This window comes from Microtus oregoni, unplaced genomic scaffold, assembly GCF_018167655.1.
Source record: "Microtus oregoni isolate MIOR12 unplaced genomic scaffold, Mior012 000003F_ref0000135, whole genome shotgun sequence".
NCBI classification, from domain to species: Eukaryota; Metazoa; Chordata; class Mammalia; order Rodentia; family Cricetidae; genus Microtus; species Microtus oregoni.
Window position 1 is genome coordinate 69,756,388 of NW_024543062.1, and position 19,451 is coordinate 69,775,838.

Consider the following 19,451-nt stretch of genomic DNA (forward strand, 5'->3'; position numbering starts at 1 on the left):
AAACTGATTGTATTAATGGTAAAGATATAGAAAAATAAAGATAAACATCTATGTTGCTCAGTTTATGCAAGAGTTATATTCTTACTAGCCATAGTACACTGAAAACAATGTTTAAAATTCATTTTACATACTAATGTTTTATTAATCAGAGTTAACAACACAGGGCTTTTGAAATGTTGCTTGTTTTCACTGGTCAAACAGGAGCTATGGTGCGTTACTGCCATGCATTTTTACAATATCATGTTACATATTTATAGTCCAGAAATAAAAATATAAGACTGCAGCATCAGTTGCTGAATATATATCAATTTTTCATTGTGATAAGGTATACAAGTTATGTTTGGTACCGTAAACTAGAAATTGTCTTTAAAGATATCAAATAGAAACCCTTAACACTATTACCTCTAAAGATAAATATAGTCTTTAAATAAAATTTATTGTATTTATTGTTAATTTACTTTTCTATTACTTTAGGTACAAGTATATATGTGCTTATTGCCTGTTCAGAATAATTAGTTTTTAATATTGACATTATGATAGCTATAGAATCATATACTCAGTTAATTTTAATTTCTTTGTGTAACTATTGAATATTTAAATTGAGAAATTAATATGTTCAGGAAATAATAAAAATACTTTTAGATCTATTTATTAGCATAAAATATTATGTGGCTTTATTTATATTAATTATCAATGTTAAGTATGGCAGTTTGGTTGTTATATATTTGTGAAATAATACTAATTTGGAGACTGAGACAATATGGGTTCAGTTCACTGTGAATCAGAGAATTAGGTTCACAGTATTGAAGAAAATTGGAGAACTGAAAAGTGGTGGATCAAAACAGACACTGAAGTAATTGCATTTTCTTGTCATTGTTTATTGTGCTAGGACTTGCCACACTCTGGTTTAGGTATTTTGAATGTACTTTTTTCGCATTTGTAGCAATCATATCTCAAGCTCCAAATTAATCAAGTTTATACTTATGAGATGAAATTAGTTAACACTTCAAACATAAATTGAAACTGTGTGGGTAATATGCATGCATGTTTCTAAACAAAGGTTCATTCAACTACTAAACAAACTTCTTTTTGTACAACTGGGATAACTGATGTGACCATCAATGCACACTGTACGAAATTGAGGTGATGCATTTGCCTTTTTATATCCAGGTTTACATGTAAATTCTACATAGTCCCCTGATGTGACATAAACCTTTCCAATTTCTCTCCATTTGAGAATTATATTGTGTTTTCCCATAATTTCTTCTGATGTTATACATGCATCTGAAAGAAAAAAATACAGAAACTCAGCTTTCAAGCATTATTTCTTTATTTGAAAAACCTGTATAATGCAGTAAGTCTGACTTGAACTAGAAAATAACCAACAACAAAGAATGCCTAAAGAAAATAAAAAAAAAAACCCTGAAGGAACACATCTCTAAATAGCTTCCATAACATAATATTCTCTGGTTAGAGGAGCATTTAAAAATGAAAAAAATAGCCGCCAGTATCAAACATTGAGAACATATAATTCCCATCACAGAAGAAGATGCATAAAGCAAGTGTGGGGAAGAAGCAAATATAGGTGCAAACATTCTCTTAAAAGTCCCTTTAAGATATTTCAGAATGAATGTGCTGAAAATGGCTAAGATGGGAAACCATCTTGATTAACATCAATCAATGAATGCATAAAAACAGTGTCATATATTTATATGGTAGAATATTTTTCAGACATCATAGATAATTTTTTTATATTATTTGAATGAGAAAATGACTGTGCAGGACAATAAATGTAATGAGCCAAAAAGAGGATGTTAAGCTTCATGTATTCTCTTTTGCAGTGAAAATTAAAAAATAAAGTCCTCCTGAATATGTGATAATGGTAGAGTTTGAGTGGTAGGAGTGGGAGGCTGAGTTAATAGAGATGGCAGGGACATTAAGTGAAATAAGACAACCACAGGAAGGAAAGTCCTTTGTGATCTTTCTCACACAGTGGAAAGAAAAGCAGATTGCTCCTGAGTGCCTGGCAGTGATTAGTAAAATTAGATGGTATATTTAAGGGAACAGGAGGGTGTATGAGAGATGCTGGATTTAGTCACAGCAAAATGTACACAGGTATGGAAATATTATGCTGGCATGAAAATTTATGAATATCAATACATGTTAATAAGCACTCAATAATGAATTGATGGGGAATCTTTGCCAACCAATTATCTTTAAGAGGAGGGACCAAGTTAGTGTGTGGCTTTCTGGGACCCAGAGAAAAATGGCATGTGACCCAGGTGCCCTCTCTCTGTGTGGTTTTCTCTCAGCACAGCTGAGTTTGGATATCTCATTCTTGTTTCATGAGTTTTCCCCTTATAATAAATAAAAATATAATTATTTTATCTTTTAGCTACCCTAGTTATTTCCTGAATTGAGCTAACTTTTATAATGAATAACATGTAATTTTGTTAACTATTTTTATATAAAAAACTATTAATCTTGTTTTCTTTACATGCTGATATTTGGTAATTGTGCATGTGAGAAAACACTAATTATAATGTATGAATATATTATTATAAAGATAAAAATATTCCGATTATGAAACTGACTTTCCCATGATCTATGAAAATGAGTTACTTACTTAAACATTTTGGTGGCTCTGACCATTCTCCATTTCTACATGTTATTTTTTTGTTGCCCTGCATTTTATTGAAGGACTTGCACTGATATTCGACTGATGATAATGGTTGGTATTCTGGTAAAGGGAAGGAGGTGATGTCTCCATTGTCAATAGGTGGAGGAGGCCCACATTTTCCTGTTGAATCTAAGAACACATATTTGAGTGTTTGAGAGATCAAGCCAAAATACAGACTCAAACAGAACCAAAGAAAGTGCAGCATTAAACATAATATCAAGGCTTTAGTGGTTTGTGGCTACAGAAATTATTGCTTGAAGAAAGTTTAATTACATAAACAGAGAAAGTAAATGTTGTATTTATTTATGAAGAACCTTTGAGAAGAAAAACAGTGAAAGAAAATAAAAAAATAGTTAAGTGGAAACCCACCTTAAATGAGCAGCACATAATGTATTAGTAACTGATATTGTAGCTATGACAAAACACCTGGCAAAAGGAACTTACAAAGGTATTTTTTTTTTCTTTTTGCTCTTTGGCTTTGGCTCACAATTGGAGGGCCCAGTCATTATTCTCTGAAAGTCATAGTGGTGAGAACACAAAGTAGCTGCTCAGATTGTGTTTGCAGTCAGGAAGCAGAGAGAGATTACTCTTGTTACTCAGCTTACTGTCTCCTTTTATGAGTCAGAGGTTCCAGCACATGGAACAATGTTCACCAGTGCAGGGTGTTCCTTCCCATGTAGTACCCCCAATCTAGTTACCTTAGTCTAGTAGATGCTCAGAGACATATCCAGATGCTTGTTGATTGGGTGATTCCTGCTGACATCCAATACTCATCATCACATTGAGATGACAAGTATATGGTTCAGGATTGGCTTAACAGTAAAGCAAAATTACTTCTTTTCCTTTCATTCCCTTTAAATCAATTTCCTTACATTGCACAAGATATAGCATTTTTTTCCCTGAGCTTATAAAATCAGACACCAATTGCTATTCTTTCATTTCTTAAAACCAAAGCCTACCATCTCAGCTTTTTCTCACATCTATTTCTGAACCATGATGATCTATACTTGTTTATTCTCTATATTATCAAATTATGGAGTAAAACATTAGGTTTAGGATATTCTTTAGAATTTCCCTGTGGATGTGCTCACCATACCCACAGTTTTATGCAGATAATATAAACAAACTATAGAACACAGATAATTTAAATGACAAAGAAAACTTTGCAAATTTCTTGTTTATAACATCAAGATGAAGACACCTATCTAGCTTCTTTTTACCCTTTACTCTCCTTTCTCTTATTTTTCCTTCATTTACATAATCCTTTTCTTAAGAAAAGAGAGTAAATTCAGAGGAGAAATTATCTCTTTGAAGTAGTGTAAAAGTACAACTGACTAGGTTAAAACAACTTCATATAGGTTTGTATATTTTATTAATGTATTTTATTAATGTATGTTTAAATAGGTTTTACTTATTCTATTTATATATCACCATATAATTCTATAAAATAACAGTTATTAATTCTCTTCTAAAGCAAAGAGCTTGACTAGCTCAACTATCTTTACTGAGGCAGACCAGGATGAAATACTGCTAGAGCTAGAGGGAATGAAGGACACCAAGGGAACAAGGACTTCTAAACACATCAGGCACATGTAAACTCATAGGTTGTGTGACATTATGCACAGAACCTACATGGATCTAAGCTATGGTGTGGGAAGTCTTTCCCTATGTGTGTTGCTTTTGTTGGATAATGAATAAAGAAGCTGCTTTTGGTCAATGGCTTGTCAGAATGGAGCTAGGCAGGGAAAACTAAACTGAATGCTGAGAGAAAGAAGATAGAGTTTGTAGAAATCATGAAGCCACCAGAAGAGAAAGATATGAGCCACCAGCTGGAACCTTGAGAGTAGGGCATGCATCTCATGGTAAAATATAAAATTATTAGAAATGGGTTAATTTAAAATATAAAATCTAGCCAAAATATGCTTAAGATATTAGCCAAATGGTATTGCAATTGATTCAGATTTCTGTGTGGTTATTTCAGGTCAGAGTAGCTGGAAAATGGCCTCCTACAAGGGATTGGCTGGCCAATGTGGGTAACTAAATCCACATAAAAACCTGAGAGAGTTTGGAAAGGAATTCTAGACAAAATATACCAGAGTTTAAAGCAGATTCTTGCTCTGTTTGCTGACAGCAAGCAGAGACTGACTGCTTTAAGAGAGGTCTTCCTGATTCAGTGGTAGTAGCAAAAGAAAAAAAAAACTGCATGCTTTCCAAATGATAGCTCCCTGTTTCGTGCTGCCAACATGAGCTCTGGCTCCTTCAGCGTGGTCGAGCACTTGAATATGGTTAGTGAGTAGCATGTTACAACCTGCTTAATGGTGCTACATAGATCCATTGTATACTTGGAACTGGGTTAGTGTGCAAGGCTCACAGGAGACAGTGAACAGACCTTTGCATGTGGACTGGGTGGAGGCAAAAGGCAAAGAAGCCTTAGTCCTAGTAACAGTGCTGAGAAGTACTCCTTGACAGGAAAGGATTTCAGATACACAACAGGACAGATTTAGACATAAAAGACCTCTACACAAGACACAGTATACATAAAAAATGTACATAGATTTGGGAGAGAGAAGAAAAAGAGTAAAGACACAGTAAATGTAACATAAAAGAGTATAGACAGTCATAGATTAAAGGAGTGCAGATAACAAAATAAATATTAAACTTGTAGAAAAAGTTATGGAATAAGAAAAATAAGCCAAATAAAGATTAAATATACACAGAGTCTGGATTACATATATTATTGTATTTTCTTTAAATTTTTGACTGTGAATAAGTTAAGTACAGTGAGACATTTCAAGTATGGGCTACTAAACTAAACCAACATAGAAATTTTAAAGGTATCTTGATTCTGAAATTTGGGTCTAAGGATTTGTTGCTTTGGAGGTTCTTCTTTTGTTTTCACAGAAGATTAGAGCCTATGGATTTCTTTCAGAGTAATATGGTTTGACAGACCAAGACCACCCAAAAGATTACTGTGAACACCTCCAAAATGACTTCATGCAACAAAAAGCAGGAAGCAGTTTGGAGAGAACTATGCTCAAATACCCTACATGATTACTAATAAATGTTTGTTTACATTTAAACGGAGCTATGCTATAGAGATTTGCATTGGTATAGGTCATAGTTTATTGATAAAAATTTAAGGCCAATTTTGTTATATGTATATTTCTGCTCTTGATTAAGGTATTGTGTTTGTGCAGCTCATTTAAAAATGTAATGTATAATTAAGAAATATAGGTTAATAGATAGCCATCTATAATAGTCAAGCTTGTAGTCTTGTTAGGTTTTCTAGATATATTGAAATATATTTCAATTAAATAGGTATTTTGCAAATCTTTTAAAGACTACAGAATATAGCACTTAAAATGTTTTAAAAACAAACTTTTCATGACAATGAGACAAGAGTTTTGGAAGTTGCTTACAATGTACTTCCTGTTTATTTAAGTAATATTATATTCTTCTGGGATCTTTGATGGAGTTGAAGAATAGGTAGTTATAATTATAGTTTTCCTTAGTTATGAAAAAAATAAAGTAGATATAAATATTGTACCTATAATTTTTGTTTGATACCTGTTTTGTTATATGTAATTTTACTATGTTAAAGTTAAAACCCTCCTTTTTATTTAAACAGAAAAGGGAAAGTAGTGTGGGAAGTCCTTCTGTATTTATGCTTCTTTTATTGGATAATTAATAAAGAAACTGTTTTTGGCCAATGTCTCATCAGAGTGCAGCTAGGCGGGGAAAACTAAAATGAATTCTCAGAGAAAGAAGGCAGAGTCTGTAGAAACTATGGAACTGCCAGATGAGAAAGACATGAACTGCCAGCCAGAACCTTGCCTGCAGGCCATGAATCTCATGGTAAAATATAAAATTATTAGAAATGGGTTAATTTAAAATGTGAGAGCTAGCCAGAAATATGCTTAAGCTATTGGCTAAACACTATTGCAATTTATACAAATTTCTGTGTGGGTCAGAGTGACTGGGAAACGAATAAGCAGCCTCCTACAACAAAGCTAGACATGGCCCTAGTCCTTTAGAAGGAAGTGGACACAAGCCCAGAATCTATCTCCAATTGATTACATCTCACGACAGAAAAAAAGTTTTAGTTTTCTCCAAGGTAGTCTCGCTATTTGAGTAGAGAAATCATGATAATGGCATATCTCACGCCTTGCAGCAGATAGCTAGCACAAAGCAAACTCAATGACATTCTCGCAACTTAAAAAAAAATTGCAAGTCCTTTACATATTATCGTTTTCAGTTTTGTGTTTATGAGATTTCTTTGTGCATGTGATGTGGGATTACCCTCTGTATGCTGTGAATATGATTGGTTAATTAATAAAGAAAACTGCCTTGGCTTGTTAATAGAGCAAAACTTAGGTGGAGAAAACTAAACTGAATGCAGGGAGAGAGAAGGCAGCAGAGTCAGGGAGAAGCCATGTAGGCCCCTGGAGCCAGATGGAACTTTACCTGGTAAGCCACAGTCATGTGGCAATACACAAATGACTAGAAATAGATTAAATTAAGATATAAGCTTTAGCCAGAAATAAGCTTAAACTATTGGCCAAACAGTATTGCAAATAATATGGTTTCTGAGAGATTATTTTGGGGCTGAGCAACCGAAAACTAACTAATGGCCTCCTTATTTACAATGCGTGTTTTTGTAAAAGAAGTTTCTCTGTCCCTTCCCATAAGCTGCTTCCAAATAATCACTCAGAAACTTATATTAATTATAAATGCTCAGCAGGTAGCTTAGGCTTATTGCTAACTAGCTCCTATACCTACATTATTCCATAATTCTTATCTATGTTTAACTACATGGCTTGGTACCTTTTCTCAGTAAAGCATTCTCATCTTGCTTCCTTGGTGTCTGACTGACGACTCCTGACTGTGCTGTTCCTCTTACCAGCATTCTTAGTTTGGTCACCCTGCAGAGGCTTCCTACTTGGCTACCAATTAGAATGGTAAATATTTACAGTGTACAAGAGAATCCACAGCATTTTTCTACGGCTAGCTGTATTTCTTTCACTTTTTCCTTTTCTCTTTTTCTTCTATTTGCTTGTTTGTTTTGTCCTACTCGACTTTGTTTTTATTTTATCTTATTCATATTTTTAGATGTCTGTTTGTTTTCTTGAGGGAGAGAGAGAGAGAGAGAGAGAGAGAGAGAGAGAGAGAGAGGAGAGAGAAGAGTTGTGGGGTTAGAATGAGGGGAGATAGGGAAGATCTGGGAGGAGATGAGAAAAGGGAATCTGTATATTGAATGAAAAATAAGTCTTTTCAGTTAAAAATATTTATAAAGTAATTACAAGCTTGCTATTCTATTGTTAATTACTTTGGTAGGTTTAATGATATCCCCACCTGATTTTACATTTTAAGCTCCCAAAGCAAAAAAAAATATGACTTTATAAGTCAAAGTAACTTCAGAATTGTGATTAAGGATCTTGAAAGAGGTGGTTATCTTTATTATTTGCTATGACAGAAGACAATGCCATGGCAGAGGTAGGGATCATGAGAAAAATGTTCAAATATGACAAACAACTGAGTCTGAAATTGGAGGAAGATGACCCTCACCAGACAAAACAATAGAATCTTGTACTAAAAAGGCAGGTGAATAGAACTGCTCTTAGAGAAAATAAAGAAACCAGGGAGGCCAACACTTGGACTAGAGCCAAGAGGCAATGTCTTGGATCTCTTGTCTCCAAAGTTATAATGGAATGGATTATACTGTTTTACTCTACCAAATTTATAGTGACTTGTCATGGTAGTCAGAGAAAGAAATCCAACTGTACCAAGGCAATGATATGCCATTTTGTGAGAGTTCAATACTAGAAAAAAAAGGTTTTCTTGTTTTCCTCTACCAAATATTATCAACTGATGTTTATAAACATATACCCTGCAATCAAACTTGACTGTTTTCTTATTCAGCGATGCTTAAAAAATGACAACTATGCTAAAAATTATTACATTACTTTTTGTTGTTATGTGCAGCAGTGTTCTGAATGTGTATCCATGCATCACCTGTACCCATGGTATCCTGATATTTAAGAAGATGGCACTGGAAAATCCAGAATTGGAGATACAGAAGGTTATGAGCTGACATATGGGAGCAGAAAACACAGTCCTCTATGAGCAGTCAGTGTTCTTAAGTGCTGGTCTAGCTCCAGCCCCCCCCCCCCCCATGTTCATTTTGAACATATACGGGATTTAAACTCAAAGCACAAGGGTTTTGAACATTTAGATTTTGCTCTGTTTTGAAACCTTTTTCCTCCTCAGTATATTTTATGTTATATCAAAAAAAATTTTAACCAGATGGTAGTTTAGGAAGTTATAATTGCAAGAATAGTTTTAAAAACTAGAGGGCCACCTGGGTGGTTGTGGCACACACCTTTAATTCCAGCACTCTGGAGGCAGAAGCAGAGCCAGGCAGATCTCTGTGAGTTTGAGACCAGCCTGATCTACAGAGGGAATTCTAAGACAGGTTCCAAATCTACAGAGAAATACTGTCTCAAAAACCAAAAAAAGCAAACAAACAAACAAACAAAATCAAACAAAACAGAACAAAAAATAGAAGGCCCAAAGTAATGTTAAAACTGATGGAACATTTTAAAATGTCTATGTATATCTAATCATTCGAAAAATGTTCAAAAGCTCTTAACACATGATATTTGTATCTAGCAATAAAAATGATCATCAGAAGAAAAGATATAAAGAATAAATGGAGACACCCCATGCTGGCATCCCATTCTGAAACCTAGAACCAGGTTCTGAAAATCATCAGAGATAGAAATTTTGTTGGAGACGGATACCTATAATAGTGCCAAGGAAAGTGAGCTCCAACACACTGACACAGTGACAATGTTTTGCTGGGGGAGAAGACTCTCTACCAGAGGAGAACTGGATGGTTACAGCAGGCTCCATTGGTGGAAGTGCCAGCAACCTTATCACAGATCCTGATCACCAGTCAATGAGAGGGGCTGTCTTAGAACTCATGTGGGGTAATTTCCTGAAATCTGCACTTTAGTTTTGCTCCAGGGAAGACCAGTATTAAACATTTGCTAAGAATAAACTATAAAATCTAGAAGAAACAGAATCTGAACACGGATGACCCTTCACATTGAACCGCTGGCTGCAAAGACGTGTAAATGGACAAGTGAGACTGAAGGAGTATTAAGTCTAAGTAGAAAAATGCTGAGATCAAGCAAGTGGGCATTTAACTCTTGTTAAAAGGATTAATATTTCTTTTCAGACTCTTCAGAAATTTGGAGTGGAGACCCAGAGACTGTCATTTATAACTACATGCAGGTTTTGATGTCTGGAAATGGACTATATATATTTTTTGTTATAATTATTTGCCCTGGTGGTAGCTATGCTGTGCTTGACAAATGCAATTCAAAATTTAGCATTATTTCATTAAACTCACAGCACTATTTGAAGAGTTTATTATTATTAAGAGTTACTTGAAAGGTCTTTGCAGCTAGAAATGGTGGCTCTTATCTGATATCCCTGCATTCTTTAGGCTAATACAAAATAATCTTCATTGAGTTCAAGGACAACCTGGGCTACATAAGTAAGTTTCAGGTCATCCTGAGCTTCTACTAATACCCTTTCTTCAAGTGTAAGAATATTTTGCTCATGTTTTCTTTACATTTGCATGTCCATATAGAACCTTTAATAAAAAATAAAATGTTTGATAAGTGGCAAGACACTAACATTCATTTTCTAAAGTATGTGATTTACAATGCTGTTAACAATGCCATGAAACACTTGCCAATACAGTAATCAATTTAAATGATAACACTTTCATTAGATTTTCCCTAAAGTCTATTGGGATTTAAAAGTGGACACACTACAGTTTATATTTATAACTCATTTTAGGTCTTTATCTTTTTAATCATGCCTTGATTCCTATGAATCATGGTTTTGCAGACAGAAAATGGTTTGACATTATCATGAGCAGTATGTCTTCAGAATGTACTCCTATGATATTTCTACTTATTACATCCACTTGAAATAGACACATAAACCAGTATATTTGCATATCCCTTTAGATGCATCTGTAAATCAAGTAGAAACGACTAGTGGCAAAAGTCAGAAAAAAGACCTTTAACATGTATCAGTAAACTTGATTTTAAACACTACAGATAATGGCAGGAAATGAGAGCACAGTGTGGTACTTACTGGTGGAAATGCATTCGGGAGGAATGGACCAGCCCTCTTCAGTGCATGCAATGCTGCTCTGATTATTTTGAAGGCTGTAGCCTTGATTGCAAACGACTTGTACAGTATCACCTTGTAAGTGTGTTTGCCCTGAAGATGTAGAATCACCATTTTCCACAAAAGGAAAGAAACATAGCCCTTAGGAAGAAAAAGAGATTAATTCGCCTTATGGGAGAAATTAAGAGCATGTTAGATTGCATATTAAAGGATTGTTAGAACACCTACACACCTGAAGCGGGCTATACGAATAAAGTTTCTGAAGCTTGCCAACTCCTGGTGGTCTACAGTGTGAGTTTTCTACGGGGATGCCATGTCTCTACTTTTGAAATAACTTTCCAAATTTAATATTTTGCAACTGAAAGACATCTGTATAAAATAGTTTTTTATATACTTATTATCTTTAATTTCTGGATGTTTCTTCAACAAGTGATGGTATTGTCTGCTGTACTGACCTATGCTGTTTCCTATCATGTTCTTTTAAAACACCTGTCTTCCCAGGGTGTGCAGCACACATTCACTAAAGGATCAATGTATTATAGGTAACAAGTCTAAGGATATAATGAGCTCTGGAATGTGCAAAAGTAAAATATCTTTCCGTAGAATATTTGAGAGATGTTTTGATTTGCATTTCTCTGATGGCTAAAGAGGTTGAACATTTTCTTAAGTATCTTTTTGCCATTTTAGATTCATCTGTTGAGAGTTCTCTGTTTAGGTCTGTACCCAATTTTTTATTCAATTATTTTTTCTTTTGATGACCAATTTCTTGAGTTCTTTGTATATTTTGGAGATCAGTCCTCTGTCCGATATGGGTTGGTGAAGATTTTTTCCTATTCTTTAGGTGGCCGTTTTGTCTTGTTGACCATGTCCTTTGCTTTACAGAACCTTCTCAGATTCAGGAGGTCCCATTTATTAATAATTTCTCTCAGTGTCTGTGCTGCTGGGGTTATATTTAGGAAGCAGTCTCCTGTGCTAATGTGTTTAAGTGTACTTCCCACTTTCTTTTCTTAGAAGTTCAGTGAGGTTTGTTTTATGTTGAGATCTTTGATCCATTTGGACTTGAGTTTTGTGCATGGTGATAGATATGTGTCTATTTTCATTCTTCTACATGTTGATACCCAGTTATGTCAGCACCATTTGTTGAATATACTTTCTTTTTTCCATTTGATATTTTTTGCTTCTTTGTCAAAAATCAGAGGTTCTTAAGTTTGTGGATTGATTACCGGGTCTTCAATTCAGTCCCATTGGTCCTCCTTTCTGTTTTTATGCAAATTCCAGCCTGCTTTCAGTTTAGGTTTAAGAATCTTACACCTGGAAGAATAGCCAAGATCGAAAACACTGATGACAACTTTATGCTGGAGAGGCTGTGAGGTAAAGCGAACATTCCTCCATTGCTGTCAGATACTGCTTGTTCATTCCCAGCTTCCCAGACCCCCAAATAATCACTTAGAAACTATATTAATTACAATACTGCTTGGCTTATTAGCTTATGCATATTTCTAGATAACTCTTACATCTTAAATCAGACCATCTCCATTAATCTGTGCATCACCATGAGGTTGTTGCCTACCGGTAAGTTTCATTGGTCTGTTTTTCTGGCGGCTATATTGTGTTTTCCTAACTCAGTTTACTTTCTCCTCTATCTCTGCTTGGATTTTGTTTATTCTATTCTGTTCTGTAATAGGCCCCAGCAGCTTCTTTATTCATTAATCAAACACATTCACAGCATACAGAGGGAATCCTACATTAAACCAGTCTAAAATTCACAATGCCAGAGAACCTAGACAACAAAGAGGACCTTAAGAGAGATTTACATGGATCTAATTTACATAGGCACTTGAAAAAGACAAGATTTCCTTAGTAAACAGGGAGTATGGGGATCATAAGATAGGGTAGAAGGTGAGTGGGGAGGAGGAGAGGGGAGCAGAGAAAAATATGTAGCTCAATAAAAGCAATTTAAAAAAGAATATTTGAGAGAAAAGATAATCCAGACACAGTGGATACACAAAGTGACTTTTATTTTTGCACATAAAAAACATGGCTAAGTTGCTACTAAGTAGATGTTTGACAAGATCTGTTAGTTGTCAAATGCATTCATCATCAGCTTTCAATTATTATCTATTTTTGTAGACCACCTGTTGACAATATGTTCTCCACTGGATTTTTCTAAGAAAAACAGTTCACAAAACAAAGACTGCACTTGACCCTTCCACAGCCCAACTCCGTCACATTCTGGACCCCACGAACCCTTCTTCTCTTTCTTTCACTCAGTATTCTTCTAAGAATAGACATTTACTCACTGAGACACTTTGGTGTTGGTGACCATCCTTCTTCTGTGCATGTTATGAGATTCCAGAAGGAATTTGGAGGAGACACAAAATTATATTCACAAGAGTAGTATAAAACCTTCCCAATAGGAAAGGAGGACAGTGGGTCATATTTCTTTGCATCATATAATATTCCGTGGCTTATTTTTGGAAAATCACAAAGTCTCTCTGAAAAAATAAAACAAAGACAAAGAAGCAAATGCTAATCATCACTAATGTAACATCAATTATTTTTTTGTATTTGATGATCATTTTTTATTTCATATAGGTTAAGTGGATATAGTTTAAGCGCCTTCTGGTGTATCATTACATCACTGAAGAACAATGATCAACAAGAAGCTCATAAATAAGCATAATAATTTCTCTATGAACCCACTGCGGTGTTTAATCAGCCAATACTCCTTGAGTATGTGAATATTTGAGACTGCTATCATTAATAAACACGAAGTTTACATTTTGGATTGATATGAACTATGAAGTTTTTGGTAGTATTCAAAAAAGTAGCCCAACAAGACTTTTTAAAAACTGAAATAGGATGCTAGCATAGAAACTTGACTGCACAGTAAGTTATGGGTGGATGAGAGGGCTGTGCTTTGCCATCCTTCCTTGTTCTTCTCATTGATATCATTGATGTATCTTCCAGGATTGTCACTAGTGTATGTTTCATGGGAGTAGTAAATATGTTGAGTAGTCAGTTCAGTATGATATATAGGAACATAATTTTATTTTGTCAGGTTTCTCAATAAATGTGCTTTCATTAAAATTAGCGAGGCACAAAGAATCAAAAAGATCAATCCAATTAATATAAAACTGCAGCTTAATTCTGGTGACATTAGGTTTTTAAGTACAACAACCTAGAATAATGTGGACAATTATATGTGTATGTTCAATCTCTACATATAAAGGCATAAATACTTTAAAACAGTTAACATGTAAATTGTTATGTCTTTTATCAAATTTTTACAATTTTCTACAGGTAAACATTTTCAGATTTGTTTTAGGAAAGTTAGTCTACATGAAATTTTCATAAAACACAAGAATCATATGCTGCTCTTACATGCACATTTCACAACTTCCCATATTATCAATTTAACTTTTACCCAGACTACATAGTGTATAATAGAAATTTTGGTAATATTTTGTAGTCATATCCTCACAAATAGTGAAACATTTCATATTTCTTTACTTAGCATTAATTCTCAATGTTACGTGATACTGATCTATTGGGAGCTCACCAAGCCCAGCTGGACTGTGACTGAATAATCATGTTAATGCAGCCAGCTGCATTCCCCCTCTAGGTTCCCAGGAAGAGCAGAGAAAACAAATGAAAGATAAACCATGGTGAATTTCTCTACTGGGAGGGGTGCATTTGGAAACTCCAGCTTACTGTTTCAACTTTTTCAGACAATTTCTGCTGAAAGTTGTGAGTACCTGATATGAGCATGTGTTCTCTCTATGTTGCTATTTATTATTAAGTAGAAACATCATCCAAGAAGACTCTCAGTGGGCCGGTTGAGATGGCTGTCATAAGTTAGCCACCTTAGAGGATTAATGCCAAAGCTTGCCTCATATTTCTTCAGGGCCTGAAATACCGTTTTGCTGACTGTTTGTCTTTATGTTGGCTGATCTCTCATTTCTTTGTCAAGCTCTTAAATACGACTTATTCTTTTATTCTGACTTGCTTCTTTCTGAGTAAATTCACTCATTCAAAATCAAAGGTGTTACTATTGTAAGTCATTTTCCAGTCGGTACAGAGTCAGACACACTGTATCCACCAATACAATAATATCATCTGGGCTAGCAAATATATATATATATTGCAATAACAACTAATCAAAATGAGGCCATGGTTTGAGAACCAGCAGGTGACTATGGGATGGTCTGTAAGGAGGAAAGGAAAGAAAGAAATATAAACTATTATAAACCTAAAAGTTTTTAAAGAAAAAAATAAAATTAATATTTTCCGTCATTTGGCAGGACATAATTTTTCTCTCATTAAAGAGGATGACTATAACTCACAGAGAAATGTAACACAATAAATAAAGTATCTTTAAATCTTTGAAATAATGTTACAAACCTTGTAAGGGTGGATCTCAGAAAGGATTATCTTGTTCCTATCCTTTGTACTTATGTGAGAAATGAAGAACTATCTAAATTAGCCTTAATTATATATAAAGATCATCAAAACACAAATAGCAGGATAAAGTCTTTTTGAAACCAGAGTCAAAGCCGGGCAGTGGTGGCGCACGCCTTTAATCCCAGCACTCGGGAGGCAGAGGCAGGCGGATCTCTGTGAGTTCGAGACCAGCCTGGTCTACAGAGCTAGTTCTAGGACAGGCTCCAAAACCACAGAGAAACCCTGTCTCAAAAAAAAAAAAAAATAACCAGAGTCAAGCACAGTGACTAAATTTTAGAATCCAACTCCTCTTTCAGGGATTGTGATTCTGGGGATATTGTGGAGTTGTCAAACACTGAGTCTTTGGACACAATGTCAGTCTAAAGGTAAGATAATTTCATTCTATTTTTTTTACGTTCATAGGAGAGATCAGAAAAAGAGCAAATGACTGGCATTTTTGATAGTTTACAACAAAAAGAACAGTGCTCTTCATTGTCTTATTCAAGACATTTCTATTTGATAAATGATGATTGGATTAAAATAGGAAATTTACTCATTTTAATGACTATAGTGTGAAAACTTATACAATCTATGAAGATGAAATAAATTTCACACAGACCGAGAGATGTTTAGAGTCTGTCAGGAGCATTGTCCTGGTCAATGTTTGTTTAATTTTGAGAATTTGTTTGGCTACATTAGTTCTTTTTTTTTTTTTTTAATTTTCGAGACAGGGTTTCTCTGTAGCTTTTGGTTCCTGTCCTGTAACTAGCTCTTGTAAACCAGGCTGGCCTCGAACTCACAAGGATCCGCCTGCCTCTGCCTCCTGAGTGCTGGGATTGAAAGCGTGTGCCACCACCGCCCGGCTACATTAGTTCTTTATGAATTTGAAAAATAAAATTTATTCTCTCCAAACCATATTTATAGAGTATTCACACTTTGAAGTTTATAAAGCAGAAAAAAATCACCTTTATTCAATTTTCCCTTTAATTGCTTATAAGAACTATATCCATAAATAAATTTGTCTATAATTCAAAATGTTTCCTATTTTTTCCCATAAGTACTTTGATAGTTGATTTTCTATTTCCAATATTTTAATAAAATTTAAAAAAATTAAAAATTATTCTTGTACACATAGCAGAAAATACATCTGACTAGAGAGTAGATATTGCAAATCTTTTTCCACTTACCTTCTCCTTCGGCTGTAGAAAGACACAAGGTTAGATAGGTACTGGCTAAGAGCAACACAGTAGACCACCCCATCGTCTAAAACGTAAAGCGCTCCAGCAGTGGTGGAGTTCTGGGGACTTGACTCTGGGCATGACTTTGATTTTCAGTGCATTACTGGAAGCTAGTTCGGTAAATATCAAAGGTCACAAGAGAAGGGCAAAACAAATAATGTTTACTCATTGCTTTCACATTAATACTCTATGTTAATCATTTTACCTTTATTAATCAATGAAAGAGCCAGTCTTCTAGACAATCAAACTGAAGTATTGAGAGAAAAAAAGAGATTAAACTTTTTTTTTTTTTTTTTTTTTTTTGCCTTTGTATAGACACCCTAGCTGGTAGGACTATTGGCTGCTTCTTTTTTCCCCGAAGTTTGCCTGTGAACCTCTGGTGTCATTAATGCTGGTCCTCAATGAGGAGTCATTCATGAAAGGCCCAGCTCAGGTCCCTCAGACCCTGTGTTTCAACATGGTGGTTTTCTTCATTGGTAGAGACCTATCTTCAGTCTGTTGGGGACAACCAGTTGAAATTAACAATAGTCTGTATTGCTTTGGGCTCCACAACTCAGAAGAGTGTTTCTCTTGCCTAGTTTTAGTGTGTTTCTTAGATTGCGTTTGGTTGATAAAGGAAGTATTGTGAGCCTAATAGGGAAAATTTCATTTAATATTTCTTAGCTATTGTTTTTTCTTCTTTTGAGAACTCTCTCTGAAGATTACAGGCCCATTTTTGAAAGGGTCATTTGTATGTTTTTGTTTAATTTTTTTTGTCCTTTGAGTTCTTTCTGTATTCAGGATATTAATCTTATACATATATTTATAATCTTATACATATATAAGATTATACATACATAATAAATAGCAAAATAATATATAAATATATTAAGTAATATATGTTAATATTGTTTAGTAATTAATATATATTTAAAGGGGTGCTAACAAATATTTTCCTCATTCTGTGGGCTTCTTCATCCCATTGACTGTTTCTTTAACTATAGAGAAACAAGTTTTATGAAATTCCACATGCTAATAGTTATCCTTAATTCTTGTCACAATGTAATACTATAAAGAAAGACTATTTCTATACATATATTATGTAAGATACAGGCTATAATTTTTTTTTCTAGTAGTTTCATTGTTTCAGATTGTAGGTTTAGGTCTTTTATGCCTGATAGTTTTTTGACAACGTGGTAGCTACTGGCATAACTTCATTCTTCTGCATTTAGACATCTGTATTTATTAGTAGCATTTGTTGAAAATAATTTTTTCCAGTATATGTTTTTCACATCTTTGTCAGATATTAAGTGCTTGAAGTTACAAGTTCTTTTTTTTATTTTTTTGTTTATTTTTTTTTAGTTGTTGAAAAAAAAATTCTGCCTCGTCCCTGTTTCCCATTTCCCTCCCCCTCCTCCCACACACTGCTCCTCCCTCCCTCCCCTCCCCCTCTCCACCTCCCCCCTACTCCATTCCCCCTCCCTCTCAAGAATGAAGAGCAGTCCAGATTCCCTGCCCTGCAGGAAGTCCAAGGTCCTCCCACTTCTATCCAGGTCCAGGAAGGTGAGCATTCAAACAGGCTAGGCTCCCACAAAGCCAGTTCATGTATTAGGAAGTTCTTATGTTTTGATATTTGATATTGTTTTCCTAGTATACATGTCTGTTTTTGTTCTTATAACATACTGTCTTTACTATAGTGACTGTAATATATCTTAAAATCTGAAGGGTTTTCCCTGTATAACTGCTTTTTTTTCTGATTTACTTCTGGGTATTTATATTTTTCCCACTGAATTTGAATCTGGTTTAACATTTTCACAGTACAGGTCCTATACACCCAAGCTTAGGTTTATTCCTAACTATTTTTTAGGTTATTGTGATTGGGAATATGATCTCTTTCTTTGTAGGTTTAAAAATTTCCCCATTTTTTGGCTGCCACTTTGTTTAAATGATTGTAGCTTTTGTTATAGAAGCCCCTTTGTTTTAGGAGATTGGCTATGCTAATGGTGTCTTGTTCAGAGAATTCTCTACTGTGCCAGTGAGCTCAAGTGAATTCCCAACTCTTCCTTACATGATATTCAGGGTATCCAGTCTTATGGTGAAGTCTTTGATCCAGCTGGAGTTTTCATTTTTCAAAGGATGACAGACATAGTTCTATTTGCAATCTTCCACATAGAGCTATCCAAATTGAACATCTTTTCCTGAAGATGCTGTCTTTTCTCCAGTGTGTATTTTTGTTTCTTTTGTCAAAAGTTCACACATCTGTAGATGTTTGAAATTATATCTGGGTTTTCAATTGTAATCCTTTAATCAGTGTGTCTTTCTTTATGTCAGTATGTCAATACCATACTATTTTTAATTACTAACACTGTGTAATATAACTTAAAGTCTGGGATGGTGAGAGCTCCAGCTATTCTTTTATCATTAAGGATTATTTCAGTCATCTTGAGATTTTAGTTTTTATGCAGGCAGTTGAGGAGTATTTATTAAATTTCTGTGAAGAATTGTGCTGGAATATTGAGGGGGGATGCATTAAATCTGTTGATTGCATATAGAAACATTTGTTATTTTTATAATGTTAATCCTACTAATCAATAATCATTGGATATTTTTCCACATTCTGATGTCTTCTTTAATTTCTTTCTTCAATGTTTATATGTTTTTACTATTCAAGTCTCTCACTTGTTTGGTTAGAGTTATCCCCAAGATATCAAGACATTTCCTTCCTTCCTTCCTTCCTTCCTTCCTTCCTTCCTTCCTTCCTTCCTTTTGCTGTTGTGAAGCACAAGGTCTCCATGACTTCTTTCTCACCATATTTCTTATTTATTTGTGTACAGGAAGGTTACTGACTTTTGTAAATTAGTTTTGTCTCCTATTACAGTGTTGCAATATTTATCAAAAGTAGA

General features: G+C 34.5%; 1 protein-coding gene across 2 annotated transcripts; it reads right to left on the minus strand.

The window, feature by feature from the left end:
* Positions 1-57: 57 nt before the first annotated feature.
* LOC121445520 (complement factor H-related protein 2-like) lies at positions 58-16,673 on the minus strand. 2 transcript variants are annotated; one of them, XM_041647648.1, is made up of 5 exons: positions 16,519-16,673; positions 13,189-13,383; positions 10,853-11,029; positions 2,627-2,809; positions 58-1,284 (listed from the first exon to the last, which is right to left on the minus strand). In XM_041647648.1, exons 1-5 carry the CDS (start codon positions 16,589-16,591, stop codon positions 1,067-1,069), a joined length of 846 nt encoding a protein of 281 aa, XP_041503582.1. In that variant the 5' UTR covers positions 16,592-16,673; the 3' UTR covers positions 58-1,066. The 2 variants fall into 2 exon arrangements, with proteins under 2 accessions (XP_041503582.1, XP_041503586.1); XM_041647652.1 differs by lacking the exon at positions 13,189-13,383 and having other exon boundaries at positions 16,519-16,649.
* Positions 16,674-19,451: the final 2,778 nt, after the last annotated feature.

What these genes read in the sequence shown, in the direction of transcription:
- LOC121445520 (XM_041647648.1), bottom strand. Translation starts at nt 16,591, where the DNA reads ATGGGGTGGTCTACTGTGTTGCTCTTAGCCAGTACCTATCTAACCTTG. An exon ending in TTCTACAGCCGAAGGAGAAG is followed by an intron (nt 13,384 to 16,518) that starts GTAAGTGGAAAA and finishes TTATTTTTTCAG; the next exon opens with AGAGACTTTGTGATTTTCCA. An exon ending in TCCCGAATGCATTTCCACCA is followed by an intron (nt 2,810 to 10,852) that starts GTAAGTACCACA and finishes ATGTGTTCTTAG; the next exon opens with ATTCAACAGGAAAATGTGGG.